This window comes from Dendrobates tinctorius, unplaced genomic scaffold (assembly GCF_039654945.1).
Source record: "Dendrobates tinctorius isolate UK_male_01 unplaced genomic scaffold, ASM3965494v1 ptg000143l, whole genome shotgun sequence".
Classification (NCBI taxonomy): domain Eukaryota; kingdom Metazoa; phylum Chordata; class Amphibia; order Anura; family Dendrobatidae; genus Dendrobates; species Dendrobates tinctorius.
Window position 1 is genome coordinate 37,777,360 of NW_027361810.1, and position 25,120 is coordinate 37,802,479.

At 38.5% G+C, this 25,120-nt stretch overlaps 1 protein-coding gene across 2 annotated transcripts in view; it reads right to left on the bottom strand.

The window, feature by feature from the left end:
- Window positions 1-25,120, bottom strand: part of LOC141049376 (sodium channel protein type 2 subunit alpha-like) — a 334,599-nt gene that overhangs the window by 37,344 nt on the left and 272,135 nt on the right. For both annotated transcript variants that reach the window (XM_073545791.1, XM_073545790.1), the window contains 6 exons: window positions 21,591-21,764; window positions 21,001-21,357; window positions 19,271-19,750; window positions 5,893-6,028; window positions 1,968-2,122; window positions 1,276-1,449 (listed from right to left, as the gene is read on the bottom strand). In XM_073545791.1, the coding sequence (XP_073401892.1) occupies window positions 1,276-1,449; window positions 1,968-2,122; window positions 5,893-6,028; window positions 19,271-19,750; window positions 21,001-21,357; window positions 21,591-21,764 (1,476 nt within the window). The remainder of the gene's footprint in view (window positions 1-1,275; window positions 1,450-1,967; window positions 2,123-5,892; window positions 6,029-19,270; window positions 19,751-21,000; window positions 21,358-21,590; window positions 21,765-25,120) is intronic.

A 25,120-nucleotide genomic window follows, 5' to 3' on the forward strand; every position in this document is an offset into this window, starting at 1 on the left:
ACCTCATATTACATCATAATACCACACCATCCTAATACCACCCTCATAAAAATATCTTGCTAATACCGTGATTGTATCAGATACTTCTAATACCACCATCAAACAAGATCTTCCTAATAACACGATCTTACCAAATCATCCTAATACCAACCTCATCCCACATTATCCTAATACCGCGATCATATCAGATGTTTCTAAACCACCCTCATACCAGATCTTCCTAATACACCAATTGTATCAGATGTTTTTAATACCACCCTCATACCAGATCAACTTAATACAACCCTCATACCAGATCGTCATAATACCACCCTCATTCCAGATCATCTATATACCACCACATACAACATCATCATATTTACAAATGCAATGAATCTTGGAGTCAAGTCTTGTATAACATAAAGGATCCTTTGGTCTATTCTCTGGCATCCACTTGCTTTTCATCACTCATATATTAATGTTCTCCATAACGTTATTATATCACAGTGCTTTAATTTACATTTTGATGTCATTGTATAAGTCTTTATTGGTACATGACCCCCTTGAGACTAGAACAGGAGGTTATTTAACACTCATTAGCTGAGACATGCCTTTCGCAGAAGCAGCTCAGGAGGTGACAGCAACTAATATGAGAAGTATTGCTTCTGTGGTTGGAGGATGAGACTTTGACACTTTTCTTGATTTCTGCCTTTTTTTTTCCTTTTCCAGAGTTGATTTTTGTAAATTGAGTGTCTACATTAGTGACTTGCTGTCAGCAGTAACTGACAGCCACTCCATGTTTTAGATATATAGTCTGACATTCACACTAGTAATTTTACACCTCTACATAACAATGTTTCATAGATCTTATAGGAAAAAAAATCACAGTTAGAAAAATTGCTATCAGAACAGGTACTTAGAAGGATTTTCCAAGACTGATATATTGATGATTTTATCCTCAGGATATGTCATCAATATCAGACCGGTGATGGTCTGACATGTACCGGCACCAATCAGCTGCTTGAAACTCCTGGTGTGGCCAGATGTTCTGTTCTTTTGATCAGTGGTAGTGTCGGACCCCAATGATCTGATAAAGAAATCCTATCCTAATTATCGAAGTCCTGGATAATCCATAGAACATATAAAGCAAAAAAATACCCCCAAAAAACTAGTAGAGTATGATAGAAGAGCAAAGCAAAATATTCACGTTTGCCTATCTAACCATTCCTCAAATATCTACATAGCACAGACTAGTGATTAGCTTAACGAATATATATTAGAGAATCAAATACTTACATCAACAATCAGGAAGTCCAGCCAGCACCAGGCATTGGTGAAATATTTGACAAATCCATAGGCCACCCATTTCAGAAGCATTTCAAGAATAAAGATATACGTGAACACCTTGTCAGCGTATTCCAGCATGGTCTTAATTGTTTTCCGCTGCTCAATGTAAATGTCTTCGAAAGCCTGAAATATAACAAGGGTTATAATATATAATAAGGGTTATAACGATGTACAACTTGACATTCAAGGGGCTATGGGTTGTTAATGTACTGATGGTACCCTCAACTAATATGCCACTGTCTCTGGTAACTGGAGAATTCCTTTGCGGTTTTCTGATTTGGGCTAACATGGCAAGGTGCAACAGGGAGAGAGAAAGCAAAGACTCATGCATAGAGGGCTACATAATTGGGAAAGCCATAGTAGGCTGTTAATCTTATCTGCTGGAGTCGTCTGTGACTTGCTGTAATGTTCCATGTTTGTACGGAGGTCTTTTTGCATGTGATCCACGTGCTACTGTGAGGTTGAGCTGTGGTGTATTTTCCAACCGGGTATCGATTTTTCCTTGTAAACGTCGATGAAATCTTACGGCTATGTATTTTTTGCTTTATTCTCATCTTAGTAGGGCATCACCTATCAATTTCAAAATCCTGAATTCCATTTAATGTTTCCAATTGGTAACGTTCATGTAAAATTGTCCTTACCAATGCTCCACTGCTGAGAAGAATCATAAAGATGATGAAGGTCTCAAACCAGTTGTGTTCCACAATTATGTAACAGGTTTTCCGAAATGCCCACCATATCTTGCCATTGTTTTCTTCAATGTTCACATTGCAAATTGGAAATCTTTTTACACATCCTAAAATATATGAACATACTAGGTAATGAGAATACAATTTATCTGGACAATATTTCCATCGAAGATTCGCCAATGATGAGTTCTAACAACATTACAAAATTTACATGCAAGGGGAGAACAGGAAAAAAAAAGAGAACAGGGAATACTTCAAAATCAGGGTACATGAACAAAAACTTTACAAAAAGACTCCATGTACAGTTGTGGCCAAAAGTATTGACACCCCTGCAATTCTGTCAGATAATACTCAGTTTCTCCCTGAAAATGATTGCAAACACAAATTCTTTGGTATTATTATCTTCATTTAATTTGTCTTAAATGAAAAAACACAAAAGAGAATGAAGCAAAAAGCAAAACATTGATCATTTCACACAAAACTCCAAAAATGGGCCAGACAAAAGTATTGGCACCCTCAGCCTAATACTTGGTTGCACAACCTTTAGCCAAAATAACTGCGACCAACCGCTTCCGGTAACCATCAATGAGTTTCTTACAATGCTCTGCTGGAATTTTAGACCATTCTTCTTTGGCAAACTGCTCCAGGTCCCTGATATTAGAAGGGTGCCTTCTCCAAACTGCCATTTTTAGATCTCTCCACAGGTGTTCTATTGCTTCTTATGGAACTTATTTTTTGGACTTTCATGCGCTGCTTGACTTAATACACAATCCAGTTATATTAAAAGATCAATCATTTATTCCCATTTTATCCCAACGCGTTTCGAAGTGGAAAACACTTCTTCAGGGGATGACAAATATGATATTTGTCATTCCGTGAAGAAGAAGTGTTTCCCACTTCGAAACGCGTTGGGATAAAATGGGAATAAATGATTGATCTTTTAATATAACTGGATTGTGTATTATGTCAAGCAGCGCATGAAAGTCCAAAAAATAAGTTCCATAAGAAGCAATATATTGGCGGTCACTTGTCTGACCATTTGGACGTGCAGCAGCTGACGATTTCCATATGCCTGATCTCTCCTTTAGCGGGTGAGTGGATTTTATATATCTTTATACCATTGTCATCGGATAAGACCCTATTGCGCTTCTTTGTTCCTATAGTGTATTTTATATCACAGGTGTTCTATGGGATTCAGGTCTGGACTCATTGCTGGCCACCTTAGAAGTCTCCAGTGCTTTCTCTCAAACCATTTTCTAGTGCTTTTTGAAGTGTGTTTTGGGTCATTGTCCTGCTGGAAGACCCATGACCTCTGAGGGAGACCCAGCTTTCTCACACTGGACCCTACATTATGCTGCAAAATTTGTTGGTAGTCTTCAGACTTCATAATGCCATGCACACGGTCAAGCAGTCCAGTGCCAGAGGCAGCAAAGCAACACCAAAACATCAGGGAACCTCCGCCATGGTTGACTGTAGGGACCGTGTTCTTTTCTTTGAATGCCTCTTTTTTTCTCCTTTAAACTATGTTGATGCCTTTGCCCAAAAAGATCTACTTTTGTCTCATCTGACCAGAGAACATTCTTCCAAAACATTTTAGGTTTTTTCAGGTAAGTTTTGGAAAACTCCAGCCTGGCTTTTTTATGTCTCAGGGTAAGAAGTGGGGTCTTCCTGGGTCTCCTACCATACAGTCCCTTTTCATTCAGATGCCGATGGACAGTACGGGTTGACACTGTTGTACCCTCGGACTGCAGGGCAGCTTGAACTTGTTTGCATGTTAGTCGAGGTTCTTAATCCAACATCCGCACAATCTTGCGTTGAAATCTCTTGTCAATTTTTCTTTTCTGTCCACATCTAGGGAGGTTAGCCACAGTGCCATGGGCTTTAAACTTCTTGATGACACTGCGCACGGTAGACACAGGAACATTCAGGTCTTTGGAGATGGACTTGTAGCCTTGAGATTGCTCATGCTTCCTCACAATTTGATTTCTGAAGTCCTCAGACAGTTCTTTGGTCTTCTTTCTTTTCTCCATGCTCAATGTGGTAAACACAAGGACACAGGACAGAGGTTGAGTCAACTTTAATCCATGTCAACTGGCTGCAAGTGTGATTTAGTTATTGCCAACACCTGTTAGATGCCACAGGTAAGTTACAGGTGCTGTTAATTATACAAATTAGAGAACCATCACATGATTTTTCGAACAGTGCCAATACTTTTGTCCACCCTCTTTTTTATGTTTGGTGTGGAATTATATCCAATTTGTTTTTGGACAATTTTTTTTGTGTTTTTTCAATTAAGACAAATTAAATGAAGATAATAATACCAAAGAATTTGTGTTTGCAATCATTTTCAGGAAGAAACTGAGTATAATCTGACAGAATTGCAGGGGTGTCAATACTTTTGGCCACAACGGTACACATACCCTAAGGATTCAGCCACATGGAGTCATTTCGCTGAGTTTTTGAAGTAGAGATTGGGAACCTGTCATATGAAAAAATGTTATTAACCTGCAGATATGGGGATAATCTGGCAGGTTACTGAAAGCCCGGCTGCAGGGAGGAAACAAACTTTATTTCTTCTGACAACTTCGGGCTTTCAGTCATACAGACTCACTGACTGACAGCCAGCTTAGCATTGAGGAGTTGTAGAGCTGGCTGTCAGTCAGTGCCGGGGCATGGCTACAGCTGCCATTCACTATGGATTGCGCAGTGATTGAATCCGCGCCTCTCTGACTGCAAAAAAATCTGGGAGGAATAAAGTTAATTTAATTTCTGGCAGCCTCAGACTTTCAGTCATAGAGTCGCAGATTCACTCACTGCTCAATCCAGCCTTGTACAGAGGCCTTTTTACATGTTCTCCATGTGCTACTGTGAGGTTCTGCTGTGGTCTATCTTCCAAATTGGTATCGATTTTTCCTTGTTAACAATCATGTATTGTGATGGCAATGTATTTTTTACTTTATTCTCATCTTAGTAGGGCTCCATCTATTCACCATCTCCACCAATCCTGATACCGGAGCTCTGATATGTATGTATAGATGGCCACTGCTCTATTCGCTATCTATGGGATAATAGATAACTATGTGTTAGTAGGGTTTTGAAGTTATGCAGCTACCACACAGATGGGCTGCAAGGAGGAAAGGAACTTTATTTCTCCTGACAACTTTGGGCTTTCAGTCATAGAGATTCAGTGACTGACAGCCACTGATGCACTGTGGAGCCGGCTGCCAGTCACTGCCGGGACATGGTTATAGCTACCGCTCACTATGAATTGAACGGTGACTGAATCCGCACCTCTATGACTGAAAGTCCGAGACTACTGGTTAGGAATAAAGTACATTTCCTCCCGGCAGCTGGGCTTTCAGTGCAGCGGTAGCACAGTTTCACTACACTATAGACCTGCAGATTAACCTCATATCTGCAGGTTAATAGCGTTTATTCACATGACAAGTTCCCTTTCAGCTTGTCGTAAAAATTAGGAAGGTAAGTCACTTCCAGGCACTTTTATTCCCCTGAATCGAGCATGCATGTTATTTTTAGAGTGTCCAGCTTCAGCCTTGATAATCCCATTCAATCTTACCGATAGCAATCAATTCTTTTATTTTCAGATTTGTTAGGTGCCCAGAGAATTAAAGTTATCCCAATTATCTTCTTCCTACTAAATATTGTTCTCCACTGAAATCAAAAGGTATTTCCCTACCATTCTAGAGGCCAATAATTAGTTTTTTATTTTTTTCTTTTACTTCTCACAACATGTGTGCTTTTATGATTTCCCAAGAAACATAGAAGTTCATCTCATTATATAATCTTGCTGTGTAGGCCAACTGGCAAGAAAAGAACTGCACAACCGGCCTTTAATGAGCACTGTGCTCCCACTCACCTTCTGTGAAGCAGGCATCTGGCTCCAGAGCCTCCTCTGGTTCTAAATCCACCAGCTCGCCTTCTCCTTCCACCGCTGCCCCAGGGGGTCTGATATCCACGGTACTCCCTTCAGATGAACTGGTTAGGTTTAGCTTCTACAGATAAATTCCCAGAGCAAAAAAAAAAAAAAAGAAATTAAAACATTGCTTAGCAATAAGTAAATTCTTTAACAGCTGATGTCGTAATTAAAGCATCTTGATTATGTCTTTAACCATTTATTAGTTATATCTGTCAAAACACAGCACTTTTATTAGTTAGTCCTTACGTTTCTGTTATAGTCCATACTTTTTTTTATAGCTTTTGTATCATTCGTTTGTATTGATTATGTTTTTTTTTCTATTATTTATTATACTGTGTTTCTATACAATACTTTTACAAAATGAAGTTACGAACCTAATATAATTTCCGTCAAGACAATAAAATAAAGATTTTGGACCCAAAAAGAAGAAAGTTATGAACTGTCTTATGTAATACGAAAAAAAATTACATGAAAATTATGATTTACCATAAAATAAAATACTACTAAAATTTCAAGCAAATTGCATCCATCTCTTTCAATGCACCCATGGTCACTGTGCATTTCCAAACTACTTGTCAACCCGATATTCATACTTATTCATACGGCTGCAAAAGCAGGTTACAAGTTTAGGAGCTGGGAATTGTACGTATTACATGTTGTGCACTTTGCGTTAATGAAAAATGTGATTACATTCATTTTTAATTTGACAGTGGAATTTCTTATTCTGAAACAAGTATGAGTACCGCTTTTATCACAGTAGTTTATCTGGTAGCATACACAGTCCGCATTCTCTGATCTGGTGTAATGTTATTACTGTGTAATGTATAACATCATACATAGCGGCGCTGATTGGGAGCCAATGTACATAGAGAATGATGGAAGCATACAGGTTTGAAAACTGTAAATCATAAGCCAGATAACATTTGTGCACCCTGATGATACAGTAAACCACTATTACTGCAATTTCAGTCTGTCTTCTGTAGAAAGTAGTAGGCAAATAGACGCAGTTTAGGAATGGAATACAAGGTTGCAAGTGGCTAACCACCGGGACTTACAATCATGGCCAAAAGTTTTGAGACTGAGACAAATTTTTGATATTAACAAAGTTTTGCAATTTTCACTGGCAGCTTGATATCAGCTCATGGGCCAACTCCTAACTGATCAACCCATTATTACCTAATCAGTGCTTGGAGGTTATCACAAGTTCTGTGTTTTTGTTTATCTACCAGCTTTGACCTTCAACCCCCACAACCCCTATTCATAACTACTCAGCCCTCCTCCTCCAAAACCAGCTTCTCCATCATTATAGAAGACCAACTTTCTGCCCCACTCTTGAGATCACATCTTACCACCTGTGCACTTGACTCGATCCCATTCCACTTCATCCCAAACCTCACCACAGTCTTCACCTCAACTCTAACCCATCTCTTCAACCTATCAATAACTGGTGTATTTCCCTCATGCTTGAAACATGCCTCAATCACACCCATCCTCAAAAAATCCTCTCTTGACCCATCCTCTGTATCTAGCTATTACCCCATATCACTTCTCCCCTTTGCCTTAAAACTACTGGAACAACATGTCCATTTCGAACTGTCCTTCCATCTCTCTTCCTGCTCCCTCTTCGACCGCTTACAATCTGGCTTCTGGCCACATGACTCTACTGAAACTGCCCTAACTAATGTCACTAATGACCTGCTGACTGCCAAAGCCAAGCGACACTACTCTGTCCTCCTTCTCTTGGACCTGTCCTCTGCCTTTGACACAGTGGACCACTCCCTATTACTATAGACCCTCTCATCTCTTGGCATTGCAGACTTGGCCCTATCTTGGATCGCATCATACCAAGAAGACCGGACATTCCATGTCTCCTACTCACACACCACCTACTTACCTCGCCCCCTACCTGTTGGAGTCCCACAAGGTTCAGTCCTAGGGCCCCTGCTCTTCTCCATTTACATCTTTGGACTGGGAGCTCATAGAATCTCATGGCTTGCAGTATCACCTCTATGCTGATGACACACAGATCTAGCTCTCTGGACCAGATATCACCTCCCTACTAACCAAAATCCCACAATGTCTGTCTGCTATTTCATCCTTCTTCTCTGCTAGATTTCTAAAACTTAACATGGACAAAACAGAATTCATCATCTTTCCCCATCTCACTCGACTCTCCCAACAAACCTATCCATTAAATTAAATGACTGCTCACTCTCCCCAGTCCCACAAGCTCACTGTCTCGGTGTAATCCTTGACTCTGATCTCTCCTTCAAACCACATATCCAAGCCCTTTCCACCTCCTGTCGACGTCAACTCAAAAACATTTCACGGATCAGTACATTCCTCAAGCTAGAATCTGCAAAAACTCTAGTGCATGCCCTCATCTTCTCCTATCTCGCCTACTGCAACCTCCTGCTGTGTGGCCTCCCCTCTTAAAGAGGCTTTACACATAGCGATATCGCTAGCAATGTCGCTAAAGCGTCACCGATTTTGTGACGCAGCAGCGATATTGTTGCGATATCGCTATGTGTGATACTTACCTCCGACCGGCTCCCCCGCTGGCTATCGGTGATCGCGCGAGATCATCCAGGTCCATTTCTCGTTGGCTGCTTCCTGCTGGGCTTCCTGCTGGTGCCGACGAGTGATGCGTGGACGCGGGTGGAGGACGTCATCATCACCGCGTCTGAAAGGTAAGTAACGACCGCTGCTGCGTCGCTACGTCGCTGGTGAGATTTGCCTGTTTGGCAGCTCACTAGTGACCATTTAGCGATGCACCAGCGATCCAGACCGGGTCATATCGTGGTCGGGATCGCTGGTGCATCGCTAAATGTAAAGGGGGCTTAACACTCTCACGCCCCTCCAATCTATCTTAAACTCTGCTGCTCGACTAATCCACCCATCTCCTCAATATTCCCTGGCCTCTCCTCTCTGTCAATCCCTTCACTGGCTCCCCATTACCCAGAGACTCCAGTTCAAAACCCTAACCATGGCATACAAAGCCATTCACAACCTGTCTCCTCCATACATCTGTGACCTCATCTCCCGGTACCTACCAGCATGCAACCTCAGATCCTCACAAGATCTCCTTCTCGACTCCCCTCTTATCTTCTTCCCACAATTGCATTCAAGATTTCTGCCGCGCATCCCCTCTCCTCTGGAACTCTCTAACCCAACGTATCAGACTCTCGTCTACCGTGGAAACCTTCAAAAGGAACCTGAAGACCTACCTCTTCCAACAAACCTACAACCTGCAGTAGCCACCGATCCACCAAACCACTGCATGACCAGCTCTGCCCTCACCTATTGTATCCTCACCCATCCCTTGTAGATTGTGAGCCCTCGCGGGCAGGGTCCTCTCTTCTCCTGTACCAGTCATGACTTGTATTGATTAAGATTATTGTACCTGTTCTTTATTATGTATACCCCTCCTCACATGTAAAGCACCATGGAATAAATGGTGCTATAATGATAAATAATAATAATCTACCAGCCTTTTGAAACTTACGATGAAAAGATCCGACACTCCGTGATTAAGACTTTCTAGTCAAAACATGTTGGTTCTGCTGACTGAGCTTTCCTGTCTATATTTATGTTCCTGAAAAAAAACTTCATTTTAGCCCACCTACGGAGTGTCGGATATCTTTTCAGTGTTAATGTCTGACAACCTCTTGTGTCCGTGTACCTGTAGGGGGGGTTATACTGGAAGACTGATGAGCTGGAATTCCCATTCTCAGCTTTTTAATTATTGACTACAGAATCTCAATGGGGGTGAGATATAGGGAGTTTCTTGGCCATTAACCCAATATTTCAATGTATTATTTGCTGAGCCACATGGGTATCACTTTTACCTTGTGACATGGTGCTCCTTCATGCTGGAAAAAGCATTGCTCATCATCAAATTGTTCCTGGAGCATTGGGAGAAATTGCTCTTCGAGAATGCTTAGATGCCATTCTTTATTCATGTCATTGTTCTTAGGCAAAATTGTGAGTGAGCCCAGTCCATGGATGAAAAGCAACTCCACACATGAAAGGTCTCAGGATGCTCTACTGTTGGCATGACACAGGACTTATGGTAGCCCTCAATTATTCTGCCAAATGTCCCAAATAGTTAGAAAGGGGCTTAATCAGAGAAAAATAACTTTACCCAGTCCTCTGCAGTCGAATTCCTGTACTTCCTGCAAAATTATTAGTTGAGCGCTGCCATGAGTCCAGGGTCATGCCAATAGTAAAGCATCTTGAGGCCTTTCATGTCTGGAGTTGCATTTCAGCCATTTGTGTCTACGATCACTACCATGAATAAAGAATGGGATCTTAACATCCTCCAACAGCAATTTCTCCCAAAGATCCAGTGGCACTTTGGTTATGAACAATGCTTTTTCCAGCATGATGGAGACCATGTCACAAGGTAAAAGTAACAACTAAGTGGCTTGATGAACAGCACAATGAAATTTTGAATCCATAGCCAGGAAATTTCCCAGATTTCAATCTACCATAATTGCTAACCTATGGTCAATCCTCAAAAAGAGGGCAGAAAAACAAAATATAGAAATTGTGCTCAACTCCAAGCACTGATTAGGCAAAAAAGTGCACAAATTTTGAAAAATAAGGGTTAAATTGTAAATGTTGAGGTTTTCCATAAATTTGCTGTATCTGTTAGCAAAATTTTAAAAACATATGAAATGTTTATAATTATACTTGAGTAACCATAGAAATATCTGACTAAAAGCTTTGACCACTACTGTACATGTGTATCCCAGGTGCCAGAAACAAAAGTCATACTTTACATAATGAAATATCTGGAAATTGGATACTAAACTCTGGGATAAATTAACTTTTTAAATTGTGGTAATGTCCACATAAGACCTGAATGTGATGTCCTACAGTTTTTTGAGTAGGTTGCTGCTCTAGTCCCATGACCATTACTGCATTAAATAGTTCTACCAATAGATGGTGCACTAGAATTTTGGTTGTGTCTATCTGAATGTTAGCGCTTTGCACTAATTGTTTCTCAAAGTTAAGTGTCCTTGCAACAGCACACCATGTGGTCAGGTAGGATATTGCAATGAAACTTTTTACTGTTTTTTTATTCATGCAAAATAGTAAAATGAAATGAACAGTTACTGTGATTTATTACTTTTACAAAATTACAAATTCTCATCTGATGTCTTAGTCGGCAGCAGATTATTCAAAAAGTGTGCATTATAGAAATTTGATGCTAACAACCTCTAGATAGCTTTAGTATTTGTAATGCTTCCATCATTTCCACAGAACAACAAACTCTGCCAGAATACTGTAGCCAAAGCAAAAGTTAAAACGGAGTCAAGAGATCAAAAGAAAAGAAATAATAGTTACAAAACAATAAATTGCAGTGTTTTATAAGAAGTCCTCTACAGGAGTCAACAGGTTAATTGCCTTTGCTTATTACAATATTATTACATTTATTACATGTATACTAATTATTTACTTATTAAATTTGCACTACAGTGAAATATAATAATGCGACACCTTTATCTTTATGGCTTATGAATAAGAAACAGATGACTATGTTAAAGTGGATTTCTTATATTAGAAGAAGAAGGCTACTGTCATTTATTTTGTCAAAAACATTCTTGAGCATGAGCTGTGTCTAGCATTACATATCAGCCTCATTCAAGTGAACGGGACTTGTCTAAATTTACAAACAAAGTCTACAAACAAAAATGGTAGCCATTTTGAAAAATCCAACTGATGATGCAACTAATAAAGCCAAATTGTTATTTAACAACTTTATCCAGATGGCAACGAATATCCTGTTGGGGCTTTCTGATCTTCTCAACACACTGGATATGGCCAATGATGTTCATTGAGCCAATACTGGTTGAGACCATTTCTGGCTATTTCCAATGTGTTGGAGACAGGACTAAGAAGCATAGACCTAGGGGGATGGGTAAACTCTGGAATGGGACCTGTGGTGAATAGGGGCGCTGACAGTTACTTCTTGTATTTTTACGCTCTCATGGTACTTTAAGCTTGTATTATGACCAGTAGCATAAGTTGAAACTCGTTGGCCGCAATGTGAAATCTCCAACAGGGCTCCCAACTATCTCTGACCTTTAGTAGTAGTCATCTTTTCATATGGACCAAAGGATCTTTTGGACCCCCTTAGACTCTGAAGTCCAGATACTACTGACTGCAGGCCTTGCATCCACTATAGTTACAGTATACCCCTGATTATGACAATAGAATTGACTATATTTCTAATAATAGTCTTTTTGTTCCAAGTACATTGCGTTTTGATGTCCAATCAAATTAGCCGGTCTTATTTTGTAGCCTGAACTAAAACTTGCAAGAATTGTAGCACTAAGTATGCAAAGTTGAATTAGACTGACAGGTATGTATTTTTTTTAATTTGTCACCTCCCTGGGCCAATTAAGGTCTATGGTGGCAAAACCAGAGAGACTGTTGTTGAAATAACTTACCTGTATAATGCTTGTAAAACAGGCAGTAATACAATCAAAGTTACTAGAGATAATGGAACTGATTCACAGGGCATTGGTTGAGCAGCTAGGTCAGTAGTCCATGGCCACTGGATAGGAGCCTTATATCCGCCAGGATCCCTGGCGTGTCTTCTGATTAATAGGCTAAGTGCAAAGTCATGTGTTTGTGACACCGCAATGATGATGTCATGCCAGGAATTCAAATCAGAGAGGATGTAGGGATATCAGTCGGTAGAAACAAGATCACAGTGCTCCAGCGGACATGGACTACTGATTTGGCCTCTGAACCTGGGTGTTACAAAGTTATTCACTCATCTATAATTGCAATTTATCAATTTAAACAGTGACATCACAGAGGAAATGATGCAAGTCTCGACTTGATGATGTCATTATTTTTTAGTAAACTGATTGGCTGGCATAATACTTTAATCCCAATATAGAATTGAGAAATGTATAAAAAGGCTAAATATTCTAGTCTTTCTAATTTGATTTTAACTAGCTAGAATAATAGTTGGTAAATAAGAAAATCTAAAAGATCCTCTTTGAGAGAAGATTTTATGATTTAATGTTGTGGTTTTTTTAAGTAAGGCCTAATTTAGAGTATCGTATCCATGTTTAACTATATATTCCAGAATTAACTCCTGAACGAACCATAAAAACTTACAGCACCATATTCAAAGTTTAGTAGGGATCCAGGTGTTACTCTCAGAATGTGAACATAAAAACTTGAATATAAAAGACTATCAGAATGAGACTTTACAGCACCCCAAATCACTTGGGACAGTATGTCCGAGTGCCTATTTTCAGATTGCCTCTTTGGTAGTCCATATGGTCTACCATATGTAAATAACTTATCACCCAAACCTCCCTGGGATGAAATTTTTACGTCACAAATAATAAAGGTGTGGTCTGTTGAAAAAAGCATGTTATTACCTAAACATAGAATAGGTGTTGACTTGTTGATTGGTGGATGTCCAACCACTGGGATCAGCACAAATCGGTAGAACAGAGATGTTTTACCCCTGTGAGGCCGGTTTCACATTAGCGCTTTTTAAGCGCACGCACGGCCGGGGGTAGCTCCGCCCCCGAGCCGGCTCTCTGCCCGGCGTGCCCGCCCCTTGCTTGTAGCGCCGCCTACTAGCGGACAGCGGCGCCTGCGATCGGCGCACCCTATCTTTAGCATAGGGTGCGCAGATCGTGCGCAGGCCGTGCGCTAGTTGCGCTTTGACCTGCGCTGCGCACTTTTGACAGTGCGCCGTGCGCGCCAAAATCGAACTTTTCGGATTTTGGCGCGCACGGCGCACCGTCAAAAGTGCGCAGCGCAGGTCAAAGCGCAACTAGCGCACGGCCTGCGCACGATCTGCGCACCCTATGCTAAAGATAGGGTGCGCCGATCGCAGGCGCCGCTGTCCGCTAGTAGGCGGCGCTACAAGCAAGGGGCGGGCACGCCGGGCAGAGAGCCGGCTCGGGGGCGGAGCTACCCCCGGCCGTGCGTGCGCTTAAAAAGCGCTAATGTGAAACCGGCCTTAGCATGGTGCAGCAGTACGCATGCTTGTCTGTTGGTCCAGTCATTTCCTATATGGCTGTCGGGCGCTGTCCTTGGCTTTTACCGGTAGCCCAGTAGAGAATGAATGGAGCATTGGTTGGACATCCGCTCCAATTTGTAACCGGGGTAAGACTTCACCATCAGGGATAAGAATTCTCTGGTCTACTGATCAATATAGGACCCAATGGTCAGTCCACTATGATCAACAACTTGTCATCTATTCCATGGATAGGTAAAAGATTATTTTAATTGGACAACTCCTTTAGCTATTTTTAAGGAATTCTTTTAGATACAAAATAAATTTTTTTTCCTTTTTTTTCCTTAAATAAAAACAGTTATCATTATGCAGGTAAATGAACACATTACAAAATCATTATTCTTATTCATTAACATTCAAAATGCTGCATGCTCCATTTTTACTTTACATTTGTGATTGTTAAGCAATATAGGTTTAGGGCATGCATTAAAAAATGCTGAAGAAGTTAAAATAAAATTGAAACAAAATCAAACATTTTTAGTCTTAAAACAACATCTTTATCGGCCAGTCTCGGTAGACCATGCTGTGAAGTGAGTCCCATGACTCAGCCTAAGCCTAATAGCTGTGCACGTTTCGTATTAGATTGCAATGGACAGGCAAGGGACACAGCTGATTTGCATGCAAGCCAATCAAAAAATTAATTGTAATCAGATATTATTTCTTTTAACCTTAGGAAACCTGGTGACTTGTTGCGCTGCCTTGTTTAAAAGCACCAGAGTTGCATTCTCGGTAGCTTCTGCTTGATTTTACCCCTGTGAGAAGTAAAAAAAAGGCAAGCACAAAAAAAGAAAAAAAAAAGATAATATCAATACCCCTAACCTTTATAAACCATTATTTTAATTTTGTTATAGTGACTAATTTAATAAAACTTTTTTTTCAATACATATAGACCTCAGGTTTGTGATCAAAAAATGGCTAAAAACTAAAGAGTCTGCAGTTTTAATGTTTTCCAACTTAATAACCAACATAATCAGTTCTGTCCCCAATGGGGCTCACACTCTAATGCCCAAATTTGACACACATGGGGCAATTTCATAGGAGATCAATGAGCTTTCATGTTTTTAGGGGTATATGAAAAAAAAATCCAAGGCAGCGGTGAACCTATTTACTGTACTTAGTGTAGATGTTGTCCTTGGTCAGTGTGAATTGAAAAACCAAAACTGCTGAGACCATAACAAGAGCAGAGCTTTCAATGGAACAGATAAAATATCTCCTATACATATATTAATCTGGGAATTCAGTACACAAACTATTTTCTTATTTAAATACTGAGAATTTTAAAATAAAAAATTAAAGTTATAAACATAAAAATTAATACCTGTAATTATAAAATTAGGAGCCACAAACAGCAACAATGAAACCTTATGAACACAAGCACAAAATAATCAATGAACAAAAAAACAATAGCTTTCTATTTTAAATGAAACAAGTATCAGAGGCGCTAAGCGCTATAAACCAGAATCCTAAGCAGCAAATAATAGACAAAACCACCTAGTTTGTCCAAAAAATACACAAATCATTTATAATAAAAATACTATTTGTGCTAGAAGGATATCAGGGAAAAAAATAAAGTAAAATATGCACACACAAAGATGCCTGCAGGAAAATGATTAAAAATCCAAGATATCTAAAAAGCCTACACAACGGTAGGTTTTATCCACAATACATGCACAACAATGCCTGTACCAATGATAGAATAGCCATAAAAAATAATAATTATAATTAAAAGCCAAGTGACTACTAAAGACAGGTCATACACAGATCCAAAAATACCTTTGTCTCAGCAAAGCGTTGAGCAGTAGAAAGTTCTTGGCTATGAGGATCAAATAGAAGAAAACCGGTACATGCGGCAACATGGGTAGGGATATAAATTTCCAAATGCTCCATAAATAGTTTTCTATTTTAATATCTGATTATTATTAACAAACCTTAAAAAATATATAATTTTTAAAAAATATTTATTTAAGTTTGAAGATTTTCTAAATGCTACAAGTGAACAGAAATGTACTCTTCTGCAGGAATTTCAATAATCATTTGGCTGGAGTTGTTAAAATTGTTACAAATTGTTCAACATGTTCTATAATACAAAAACTGGTAAATAGTTGTAGAATTTTTAGTATTGTAGTTTACATTTTGGTTTTAAATGATAAAAAATATTATTTATTAAGTTTTATTTTCTCTCATTAACCATTTGTGTAATAAAAAAATATTTACTCCAAGTAAAAAGTGTGATAGTAAATGAATATGAGAGTAAGGGAATAATATGGTTACCATTTTTTGCTAAATGGCCCCATGCATACACGTGTCCAAAAAAACCATTTTTTGGCAGTCCTGTTAAAAGGCACTCAAAAGAGTTGTGTGGTCTATCACACTGCAGTATTACAGATGTATTCTGCCCTGGAAAAATTATGTCTGAGAGACAATATGGGGCTATATAGTGGCACCATGTGGCAGCAAATAGTGTGCCCATGGGTTCATAACATAAAATCAGGTTTTGATAAGTAACTCAAGCACACTGTGATACCTCTAAGTTTTCTATATCTATGTCGAAAATGTTAAAAATGATATATGTGAAACATAAATCTAGAGTTTTGTAAGACAGCAACTCAAAGTTCCTGTGAGAATCTGCATAGTGCAAAATATTTCCACCAAGGCTAGGCCAAAAATCATGCATTTGTTTTCTCAGACGACACCAACTAAAAGCAAAAACCTCAGTTCAACTTCAACCATTGAGAATTGGATCAGTCTTGATTGACATTTCTGTGGAAATCGACCGATGCCTATGTTGGTGAAGATTTAAACTGGTGATGAACAACTGATATCTCAAGGACTACATATGACCCTTAGGCTTCAAAATTGTATCCCCTGACCACTTTTACTTTGTTGGAACCATATAGTTTCCCTTTGAGAAGTTGTTAAGTTCTCGATATTGTGGCAAATTTTGAAAGGGAGAGTGGAGTCATAGCTTTTTGAAAGCAGCTTTTCTTTAAATTGGACCTGATAGCTGATCCACAGGCAGCATATATCAGACACTGGCTTTATGGTTTTATACTTTAAAAACCGTCAGGAATCAACCTGCATCAGTGACTAGTCTGAAATGCAAGTCCCCGGCAGCTTATCCCCACCTGCTCCCAGTGACTCCCAGGTCTCGTCCTATACAGGCACACAGGGCGAGACCTGTCATTCAAAAGGAATGGGCAGGAAGAAATTGTCAAGGACCGGACTTTTCGACCAGTCAGAAGTGTGGCTTGGTCCCCGGCCAAGTATGTTTTTCTCTGAAACACTGCAGAATTTCAAACATATATGGCAGAAATCATGCAACCAGCGTTTAATACGTGCTGCCCATGGGTCGGCCAGGATGTATCAGCTGTTAGGTTCGGTCTGAAAATGAAAAATAGGAGAACATTTACAAGTCATCTAAAATCTCTTTTTCAAACAATATTAAATAGAAAATCATCACATCTAACACAACACCAGAGAGATTAATTGGCTGAATATAAAATGAGCTTAAGAGATTAAATGAAAATCAATTTTTCATTAATGATTCATCAGATTCTATTAACCACTAAATTGTTCATTTACATTTACATTAGAATAGAAATACATTTACAGTAGAAATGCTTTTTTTATTTGGGAAATTATTTTTTTTATTAAAAATGAGTCCCTTTATGGATATGTATTTAGAAATACAATTGTCAATGTCACTAGTTAATATTTTAAGCCAGCTTTTGATAACAGCAGTATCGCTCTAATATATTGATTCTCATGTAAATGGCGCCTGCGTTTTGATGCCTGCAGGAAAGTGAAGAGTAATTTGAATTCTCTCTGGCCCTGGTTTTTGTAATAGCTCCTGTTTCTAAAGGAAAGATTACCAATAATAATATTACATACAGAAATTTCTGATAACGCAATCCTCTAATATGTTTAAAGTGGCTCCACATTAAAGCTCTTTCTGCAATTCGTATAGAATAGTAGAATACAGGCCTCTCATTATGTCATCTGAATATGAATATTTTGACCTTCAATGAAATATATTTTTTTGGTTAAGTAAAAAAAGAGTGAAAAACAAAATAATGAAAATATTCTTTCAAGAATTTTTTTTTTAAAGTTGACATTTAGCTTGAGTCGGAATTGTGTGGATATATTATTTTCTAATTTTCCATATCTTTATATTGAAATGATATTGTTTATTAAATTTGGAATAGGACCATTGGAATTTCGAAAAAAAAGCAAAGAAACCCTCAAATTTTGTACCTTCAAATACATTTGTTGCATAAGTTAGAGCAGGGTTCCCCAACTCCAGTCCTCAAGGAGCACCAACAGGTCATGTTTTCAGGATTTCCTTAGTATTGCCCAGATGATAATTGCATCACCTGTACAATACAAGGGAAATCCTGAAAACATGACCTGTTGGTGGGCCTTGAGGACCGGAGTTGGGGAACCCTGAGTTAGAGAACCGACTTTTTCTTTGTGTTGGTAGAGCTGTCTCTAAATACAAGTGGACTCATAAACCATATTTTTTTGAGAGAACGATAAGGTCTATACAATATTTTATTTCTTGCTATAACATGTTCATGTCAGGCAATCGGAGTCAGTTTTTCCTGCCAGAAAAAAAAAGTCTAGTACGACAGATCCAGAAAACAAAAATATCTAGTGCAACAGACCCATGTGTGATGTGGTAATTCCCATTCGGCAGGACATTGGTCTTTGACCTCACCTGAAGGAAAGTAGCATGAAAAATTCCTTTATGTAATACTGGTCTTTTTATTTCTTTAGGATAGATGCAAATACTGTAATTACTATTGAAAATAAAGGTATCCATTGTGCCATCAGTTTCCTCCTATCTGACGCTAAGGACTAGAGATTTTTCCTTGAAGGCCAAACATTCATTTGTATTTTTTTACAATTATGGGAGGGTGAATAGAATAATTCTTCACAATCCAATTCTCCACAAACACAATACTCCACAATCTAACAGAAAGAAACTATGCAAAAATGAATACAGAACTCAAGAGAACCAAAAAAGCATAAAAATAAATTTACAATTTAAAGACAATATTAGTGTAATAAATTAGTGAAAAATAGAACCGTTAATAAACCTTTATTTTTATAGTAGTGAATAATTTATGCAGTAATGTAGAAGTTGATTTTGGGCAATGTTAAAAAAAATTTCTTTAAAATAAACCAAAACAAAATATTTTTAAAAAAAATATTAAAATATTTTGCCATTTAATTAAACAGTCAAAACCATTTTCTTACCTCTTTACTTTCTTCAAGATCGGATTCACTGCTGAAATCTTCTGTGTTAAGATTTTCAAAGTCAGATTCCCCGACCGCAATGGGGACAGTAACCGTGAGGCTTGGATTATGTATGAATGACATGTAATCACTCTCGTCGATAATGTACTTCTCCACACTGCTGCCTACTCCACTGGTAGTTCCATTGCCACCTTTGTGATAATCTAGGTCTTTATTTATATCAATTGCGTTATGGTTATACAGACAGCTTTCTTTCCGGTTGTGAAGCTCCTCCAATGGTTTGATTTCATCTAGAACTTTCTTTTTCTTAACAAAGGGTTTTTGGAGGCATTCGCGAACTGTTTTTTTAAAAAAATCTATTCCCCTTTGTATCCTTCCCACAGCAATCTGGAGATTGTTCATCTCATTGTCATCGTCGGTAGCTGTGAGATTGTCGGAACTAAATGAACTCAGCAACAAGGCCAGGAACAAATTCAAAACCTAAGCAGTATATAAAAAGATGTGTGGTTAACATTTCATATTAAGGTTGTACCAAACCCTCGAGAGTATATAATGCCTAAGACATATTTATCATTCATTTCAAGGCTTCTCACTGAATAGAAAAAAAAGGTATTACAATTCCTAAAAATTAATTAGTTACAGTTCTATATAAAACAGTATGCTAAAGACAGCACAGGAAGAACGGGAACATGACAAATATAAAAATAACAGATATAATTTTTCTGACCTCATGTTTATTAGGTTAACCTTATAGTGAAAGCTGCATTTTTACAAAATAAGCAGGTTTATAAGTGACTACTATTGATCAGCAAACGTGCTCGGATAACGTTTTATTCGAGCATGCTTGGGTGTTATCTGGGAGTGCTCGTATATTATGTTTCAGTCCCTGCGGCTGCGTGATCTGCGGCTGCTAGACAGCCTGAACACATGTGGGGATTGCCTGTTTGTTAGTGAATCGTCACGTGTTCAGGCTGTCTAACAGCCGCAAATCATGCAGCCACAAGGACTGAAACATAATAGACGACAACTCCCAGCTGCTCATCTAACACTCGAGCATGCCGGATAAGACGTTATCCGAGCACGTTCGCTCATCACTAGGGACTGCAAACTTGCCTGTCTGACAGATAGCCATAGGACATAGATGTAGATTTAAACTAGAAACACTCTTTAGCTAGGTGAAGGCAAAACATTTGCTCGAATCACGGCTATTTATTTGACCCTTCTCAGTCGCGTGCATGTTTGGCTTGGATGAGCTTTGGCTGCAGGATTAGACATGTTGAAATGCAACAGCCTGATCCTTCTTTCCACTCACATCCAGGAAAAGTCAAAATTTCCCAAACACATAAGATAATCAGCCTATTCTGCTGAAATTGACCCTACTAGAAAATGCAAGCTTTAGAGGGACACATTAGCGCATATAACGCTCAAACTGCAATGCCTATTTTTCTATCCGACTTTTCTGAAACAAAAAAAAAAATAGATGCCTCTTGTAAGGTAATTGAAATCCCGTGTTACTATACTGTAGATCTAGGCAATCATGGGGTTACCAAAAAAATCTGCACTTATCTCTCAAGTATCAAAAGTAAGGAGGAAATAGAAAATAACACATTGATGAATGGACAGGCAATAAATCATAAAAAAGGCAGATTTACCAAAGGCTTAATTGCAAATAATATAAAATAATGAAAAAAATAACATTTTAATTACTAAATGTTATAAACAATACTTACCACAAGATTTCCAATCACCATCACTAACAAGAAAACCAAGAGGCACATAGATTGTCCCGCAACCTCCATACAGTCCCACATGGTCTCGATCCATTCTCCGCATAGCACTCTGAACACGATCAGGAAGGAGTGGAAGAAGTCATTCATGTGCCAGCGAGGGAGTTCACAGTCGTCAGAGATTTTACAGACACATTCCTTGTAGCTTTTGCCAAATAGCTGCATACCGACCACGGCAAAGATGAACACTATGATGGCCAACACTAAGGTCAGATTTCCCAGAGCTCCCACCGAGTTACCGATGATCTTGATCAACATGTTGAGTGTTGGCCATGATTTTGCCAATTTGAAGACGCGAAGCTATACAGATGAAAATACATTTTTTTAGCCAGAGAAAGGATGAAACAAGTAAATAATTAAACCATTAATGTAGAATAAAAAGTGGAAAATGCAGTTATCAGGCAATATGCTACATGGTGAAATTTGGAAGGCTTAAAAAAATTGTCAGAAGTAACCGTACAAAAAAAACACAGTATGAGAATAAATTATATCTTCATGGCCAATACAACTAAAGTAGAAAGTATTTTTCTTACCAATCTAAATGACCTCAGCACTGATAATCCTTCGACATTAGCGAGTCCCAACTCCATCAAACTGAGACTCACTATGATGCCATCGAAAATATTCCAACCTTCTTGAAAATAATAATATGGATCGAGGGCAATCAGCTTAAAAACCATTTCTGCTGTAAAGATGCCAGTAAAAACCTACAGTAAATGGAAATTGATCTCATTAGTCTGATTTGCTGGTCATTACTTGAAGACGGGTAGAGAATTTAGAACTTTATGCACTATACTATATTCTATGAACTATGTTCAGTTCAGACACAGCCCAGATGAATTCAACATTTATTTATTTTTATTATTTTAAGCAATTTTCAGACTGCTTCATTTAATAACTTTTGTAATGACGGATTTCAGTAGAACAAATACCCAATGCCAATAAACCTAAGAAATGAAATAAAAAAGTTTGTTGCATAAATTCTACTGCAGCAATCTTTTATTATTATTTTTATTCCCTACAGTCCTCCTGTACAAAGGCATATTTTTAAAGGCAATGTATTTAAAATTATTTTTTTTAATACAGGTTTCTCTATTTTTGAATGTCCTTATGGAAAGGTTACAGGGATTTTGAAAACAGATGGAATTAGCAACAAAAACTATTTGTAAAACTTTACATAATGCGTATGTTGCGGATCGTTCAAATGTAACACACTGTACCTTGTACAATGCTAAGAGAAACAGGGGTATTGTATTTTTCTTCTAACTAGCAGAGGGTGTACACCACCCATCGGGCATTACTTGCCAGCATTTCACAGGGAGAATCTGGAAAGTGAATTAATTTGTGTCTGTGAAGATATCGCAGAGTCCAGGAAGAGTCAGCAAATTTTCCTTGCCTCACTAAACCTGCTTGACACCTCCAAGAAACCAGCTATTCTACGAAGGACTTTTCTTCATTCAGGGAGGAGAGGAATGGGTTTGGCATGTGGCTTAAGGGAAAAGTTATGGCTATGGCTGAAACCTGCCAGAGGACCAATATCAGCAGTGACTATGTAGTTTCCTAAAGCTAAACCCATTCTGTGCTGTTGTCATAACTCACTAGCTCCTTCTCCATGCCCTGATCCCCACCTCCTTTTTATAGGGCATGGAAGATATGATGATTCTTTCAGGAGTCTGAGAGGTCTTCACTTATTCTAGGAGCCTACCTGATGTTCTGGGACAGATGTCAAGTGTGCATATGGACCAGTGCTAGGCATAATACAGTGGTTTATTACAATCGTCAATGTAGAAATGTGGTATCTCAATGTCTCCATCCTGGGACCTAAATGTTTTCACGTGCGGGAAAATGTAGTCTGACACTTGCAAATGGAAGGGTTGTCTGGTGAAAACAAGTTATCACTTATCTCCAGAATAGGAAATCACTTGTTGATCAGTGAGAGTCCAAACAACAGAACGGGTAACTTTTAACTATTCATCCCACATGGGGCTGCCAAGCGCTGAGCTCGATTTTCTTTGGCAGCCCCATTGGGAATGAATGGAACGGTGGTCAGGCGTCTGACATTTTTTAACGGGGATTATAAATTTGGATTTGTCTATTGATGTGGGTTCTAGCTGTGGGACACCCGCCAATCAGCAAGTTATCATTTATCCTATGTATAGGTGCTAACTTGCTTTAGCTTCACAATTCCTTTAGTAGTACAACTGTTCTGGTAATCGCCAACTCTGTACAATGGCTATAGGACTGTAGGCACTTCTAGCTGAGTTCATGAGCCTGAAGAGTTTTATTTTCCTACATAATCTTAGAACTTTTAGAAAAATGTCTAAGTTTTCTTTTTATTTCATTTTAGATTTGTCACATCTTTCATTGTCAATGTCATCAGATTGTTTCACAGCATCACACTCTGCTGGTCCACACGAATTACATTTCTTTTTATAAACCTACAATATGCCAGTGTGATTCCAGATAAAAGAACAAACAATTATTTTGGTTTACCCAACTACTTATCATTGTGGGAACATTTTGTTAATTGCTGCTCAAGATTACTTTATGTTTACTTTAAATATTCCTAAATGTCTTAGCATTGTAGTGGCAACTGAAGTAGTTAAACTTCTATGTAGAACTTCAAAAAGGATAAAAACTTGTTTGGAAAGTTCTCTAGAGTTGGAAAAATTTTTGTCACTCTACTGGAACCATAAAGCTTGAATGGAAAATTCAGATTTCTGCACTATTTTTTATCCATATCCATAAATTTAGAAAGCCAGGTGGGATTGAGTTAAAGCCCATTACTTCTGGTCTTGATCAGATGCACCTGGCTAGCTTTGACCAAGAACCAGCACATGTGTTCACCTTTTTCTCTTAGGCAGTTGGGGAATTTGGGCAGAGTTGTTTTTTTTGTAGCTGGGAAGAGACAAGCTAGAGTCTCTCTGAAAAGAGTCTGCACAGGGTCGTGTGCACTAAACTGCAAGTATTACTGGTTGCTATGGATAATAGTCATTTTTGGTGACCAAACTGGTACAAGCTCAGGCATGTATAAGTAGTCAGGATCTATTTTGTTTAGCGTCTGGACAAGTCTAGGATTTTGTGTTTATTGTTTTGTTTTTGGTACTGTGCAACCTGTGGAAATAAACGTTACATTGTTGTGATGCAAGAATCCAGTGCCTATGTGAATGCTGCCTACTGCTTAGTGAGGAAACCTACAATACACAGTATATAAATTACAGTAAATGTACATGTAAACTTTTGGGCACCCCTGGTCAAAATAATTGAATGTTGTTGTGAGCAGTTAAGCAGGTAGAAGATTAAATGATTTCTAAAAGGCCTAAATTTAAAGATGACACTCTTTCTTTGTATTTGAGGCAAATAAAAGCATATATACTGTTAAATTTTAAATTTTAAAAATTACAAAAAGGAAAATGGGCTGATGCAAAAGTTTGGGCACCCTTGGAGACTTGTGTGCTCAGATAATTTTATCAAGATTTTAGACATTAATTAGCCTGTTAGGGTTATGGATTGTTAACTATCATCATTATGAAAGGCCAGGTGATGCGAATTTTCCAACTCTATAAGAACCCAGCCTCCTCTAACCTTGTGCCAAAAAACAGCAGACATGACATGGGTCCTTCTAAGCAGTTGCTTAGCACTCTGAAAATGAAAATCATGTAAGCCCACAAAGCAGGAGAAGGCTATAAGAAGATATCACAGTGTTTTCTAGTTGCCCTTTCCCCAGTTCAAAATATAATTAAGAAACGGCATTTACCAGGAACAGTGGAGGTCAAGATAAGGTCTAGAAGACCAAGCAAAATTTCAAAAGAACATTTAAACATGCCTTATGCATTTTAGAAACAAGTCATGTGGACCGATGAGGCTAAAATAGAACTCTTTGGTCACAATCATCAAAGGTACAGTATGTCACAAAACTCAGTACACACCTCACTTTTTTGTAAATATTTGATTACCGTATATCTTTTCATGGGACAACACTGAAGACATGACACTTTGATACATTGTAAAGTAGTGCAGTGTACAGCTTGTAGAACAGTGTAAATTTGGTGTGCACTCTAAA